This window comes from Lolium rigidum, chromosome 1 (assembly GCF_022539505.1).
Source record: "Lolium rigidum isolate FL_2022 chromosome 1, APGP_CSIRO_Lrig_0.1, whole genome shotgun sequence".
Classification (NCBI taxonomy): Eukaryota; Viridiplantae; Streptophyta; class Magnoliopsida; order Poales; family Poaceae; genus Lolium; species Lolium rigidum.
Genome location: NC_061508.1, coordinates 57,765,398 through 57,769,640, shown reverse-complemented (window position 1 = coordinate 57,769,640; position 4,243 = coordinate 57,765,398). Strand labels below are relative to the sequence as shown.

General features: G+C 44.3%; 1 protein-coding gene across 1 annotated transcript; it reads left to right on the top strand.

Moving 5' to 3' along the window:
• Window positions 1–1,412: 1,412 nt before the first annotated feature.
• LOC124708390 (putative xyloglucan endotransglucosylase/hydrolase protein 1) lies at window positions 1,413–2,452 on the top strand. Its single transcript, XM_047240066.1, has 3 exons — window positions 1,413–1,682; window positions 1,767–1,966; window positions 2,059–2,452. The coding sequence occupies exons 1-3, from the start codon at window positions 1,413–1,415 to the stop codon at window positions 2,450–2,452; spliced, it is 864 nt and encodes a 287-aa protein (XP_047096022.1).
• Window positions 2,453–4,243: the final 1,791 nt, after the last annotated feature.

Below are 4,243 nucleotides of genomic sequence, written 5' to 3'. Positions count from 1 at the left end.
ATAATAAAGGTGACAACGGATCACCTTGTCTAAGCCCTTTTGTTTTTAAGGTAGTGACCTGTATCATCATTAACTCTAATCCCGACGCTATCTTTCTTTATAAACCTATGGATCAGGTACACCATTTAGAATAAAACCCTTTCATTCTTAAGACTATTGTAAGAAAGGCCATTTTACTTTATCATAGGCTTTCTCAAAGCCAATCTTTAAAAAAAAACCATCCAATTCTTTTCTATAAAGTTCATGAATGATCTCGTGGAGGATAACTATACCTTCCAAAATATATCTACCATGCATAAAAGTTGTTGCTGTCGGCTGGACAAAATTTTCAGCAATAATCGTAACCCGGCTTGTTCCCACTTTAGTAAATACTTTAAAACTCACATTCAACAAACAAATGGGACGGTATTTTTGAATTTGAACATCATTTTCTTTTTTAGGGTAATAGGATAATTGTCCCGAAGTTTAAGTGAAAAAGAGGCAACTCACCTCTTTGAAAGCTTTCAAACATGGATATCACATTGCATGTAATTACTTTCCAATTTTTTTTGATAAAACTCTGCTAGGAAATCATCAGAATCAGGTGCTTTATTTTTTTCCATTTGCATTACTGCTTCATAGATTTATTTTTCGTCTAAGAGTATGCCTTAACCAAATGTCATGCATTAATTAGTACGACCTCCGTTTCACTATTAAAAGATATATGCATTTTCAAAAAAATCTAATACCGGTTATAATAGTGAAGGGAGGAGTACTTCTAAGACTACTCATAGTGGGAGTAACTTCACTAGTAACCAAGTGTCCAACTCAGCAAATTTGCTTACGTGGTAGTGAGCTAATGAGAAGAGAGGAGGATAGAGTAACATAGCTAGTTACTGTAACATCACACTTCCCAAGATACAATGAGTTTACAAGCTAATTAATGAAGACATCTATAATATACTACTTTGATGTTACTAACTACTATGAAGATAATAACATAGAGTAGTAACATGCACATAGAGTAATAACATGTGCATGTTACTACTCTATGTTATCTCCCACTATGACTAGTTTAAGGACCGAGTTTTATGACCATGAAGCAACACCCAAATCGAAGAAGACGTCACTACCGCGACGATGGCGGTATAGATATCTGCACAGCTCACATGAGTGCGTGGCCTAACTGAACTTCTTTTGTGTGGTGGCGAAACCTGGCCGGCAGCAAGATAGATATATCGATCTAACTAACGCGCGCACAACACACGCCGTTCACGCTTCCCTGTTGCATGCATGGATACCCTCCGTCGTCGATGAATAGGTGATCAGTTGGCGATCGAAGCCTATATAAGGCAGCGATAGGTGAGCTTCACTTTGGTCAAGCAGCAAACGCGCACACGTACATCCCGTGACCAAGCTATAGCGAATCAGCAATGGCGTCCAGTGTGCAGCAGCCATGGCTTCTTCTCCTCATCGTCCTCCTTCCGGCCGTGGCTGCTAACCCGATCTTCGACGAGAACTACGCGCCGACGTGGGGTGCAGATGGGTATCACCTGGTTGACCAGGGGATAGAGGTTCGTATCACCATGGACAGGAACTCGGGCGCAGGGTTTGGCTCCAAGCTGTCGTACGGCTCGGGATTCTTCCACATGAGGATCAAGATACCCGGAGGGTACACGGCCGGGGTTGTCACTGCCTACTATGTGAGTATCTGATTGTTTTGTTTTCACATACTACTTCTCGTTCGTTAACTACCTATTCAGAGCAAAAAATGTCTTGCGTGTTAGCTGTCGTCGGATCCTGACAGCGGCAACCACGACGAGGTGGACTTCGAGTTCCTGGGCAACGTGGACGGCAAGCCCATCACGCTCCAGACCAACGTCTTCGTCAACGGCCACGGCGACAGGGAGCAGAGGCTGGGCCTGTGGTTCGACCCGGCGGCCGACTTCCACGACTACAGGATACTCTGGAACCCTTACCAGCTCGTGTACATACATATATGCCCCTAGCTAAGACAGACCCCTAGAAGGTAGCCTCAGAGATCGAGTACACTGAATCAATGTCTGAATCAATCGACAGGGTGTTCGTGGACGAAGTGCCGATACGGGTGATGAGGAACATGACGGGCCGGGTGCCGGAGTACGAGTTCCCGGCGAAGCGGATGCGCCTCCGGGCGAGCATGTGGGACGGCTCCGGCTGGGCGACGGACGGCGGCAGGACCAAGATCGACTGGAACCGCGCGCCCTTCACGGCGGCGTTCCGGGGCTTCGGCGTCGACGCCTGCGCTAACACCAGCGCCACGCCGTGCGGCTCGCCGGACCTGTGGTGGAACGCGCGCCGCTACAGGAGGCTGTCCGCCCAGCAGCGGGCCGCCTACGAGAACGTCAAGAATACCTACATGAACTACGACTACTGCACCGACAAGGATCGGTTCGCCAACGGCAATGTGCCGCCTGAGTGCAGCTACGACTAGCTAGCTAAAGCTTTCGATCAGTCAGAGAGTCAGATTGTTTAGGACTTGCGATTATTGCTAATGTGCCTTGTTTCGGGCGACACGAAATAAACAGATCCTTATGGGCAAATGAAGATAGCGTCAAATATTACCCAAAAGATAGCGTCAAATATTGGTGGACAAAAATGGCTTCGGTCCACTATGGCTTCTTCGGGACAAGCTCCACTCCAAGATCAATCGCTAGGCATCATGAAGTTGTCCCAGTTGCATTATCTAACAGCCGACTAAGCCCTAAAAGGTGTGGCACGTCTATGTTGTGCCCTTGTTGAATGTTTTTTTTTCTCGATAAGGCGCTTTATTAAAGAGTATTAAACATTACACCCGGTTTTTGCATAACTAAGATGCACACAGCCGCATGGAACCAAAAGTATCAAAAAGAGAAACATATAAAAAAAGCGCAATGCAAGTTCATTCCAGAAAATGCATATGCGCCTATAGGATGTAGGACTAATCCGAAGATTATGCCGCCATCCATATTGGATAAAAATATCCCTCGCCGTATCCTCCAACCATGTAGACACCTCCATAAACAGATTGCAATTCTTCACACGATTTAGAGATGACCATGAATGGAGCGTAGCTGTGCACATAGCCATAGAGATCAAATTACGGCAAGCGCTTCCATCCTAACAAGTAATTTAATCCTATGGTCTACACCATTGCTGAAAATATTCGCAACGCTACTTGGTGGGTATAAGTAGAACCTATCTGGATGACTTACCATATATATAGATCTAGCAAAACTGCATTGGAAGAATAAATGTTTGATAGTTTCGTCATTTTGACAAAACAGACATATTTTACTTCCATGCCAATTGCGTTTCGCAAGGTTTCCTCAGCGAAGATACCACGCAAAAATATTTGCCTTGAGCGGAATCTTCATTTTCCAATTTTTTTATTACTATCAACCGACACATCTGGTTGGATTAATGCATTGTATATGGAACATACTGAGAATTTACCACTCTCATGTAGGGTCCAATGAAACTTATCACGCCCTGACGTCAGATGGACTAAAGCCAGACGATGTAGCAAAGCATTCTATGATGCTAGTCGGGGACCAACAAGGTCTCTTCTGAACGTCACATTCGGTGGTGAACTTTCCAACACCTTAGCGATTGTTTCGTTTTTATAGCGCACAATATTGTACAAAGTTGGATATTGTTTTCGGAGTGTAGCATTACCTAGACACGTATCCTCCCAGAACCTTATTTCCGAGCTATCCTTAATTGAGAATGAACCATATGGGTAGAAGTATTTCTTCGTCGCCATTAGGCCGGCCCAGAAATGTGAATCTCCGTGTTTCCAATAAACCTGGGACAATGCACTTGAACCGATGTATTTCCTCTTTAGAAGAGTTTGACACACCCCGTCTTCGGTAATAAGTTTAAAGAGCCATTTACCTAGCAGGACTCCCTTCTTGACATCAAGGTCATGAATCCCAAGTCATCCTTGATATTTAGGGCGGCAAACTACATTCCATTTAGCCAATTGATATTTTTTTTTCTCATTATCTCCTTGCCAGAAGATTCTTGATCGAAAATTAATCAAGTCGATGCAAGACTCCTTTGGATAACTGGAAGAAGGATATCATATACAGTACCTTATTACTCAATACTGAATTAATGAGAACCAAACTTCCTCCCAGGGATAGTAGTTTTCCTTTCCAACTACTCAACCTTTTTTGTAGCCTCTCCTCGACGTGTTTCCATTCACCATTTGTGAGCCTCCGATAATGTATCGGAATGCCCA

What these genes read in the sequence shown, in the direction of transcription:
- LOC124708390 (XM_047240066.1), top strand. Translation starts at nt 1,413, where the DNA reads ATGGCGTCCAGTGTGCAGCAGCCATGGCTTCTTCTCCTCATCGTCCTC. An exon ending in GGGTTGTCACTGCCTACTAT is followed by an intron (nt 1,683 to 1,766) that starts GTGAGTATCTGA and finishes CTTGCGTGTTAG; the next exon opens with CTGTCGTCGGATCCTGACAG. An exon ending in TGGAACCCTTACCAGCTCGT is followed by an intron (nt 1,967 to 2,058) that starts GTACATACATAT and finishes ATCAATCGACAG; the next exon opens with GGTGTTCGTGGACGAAGTGC.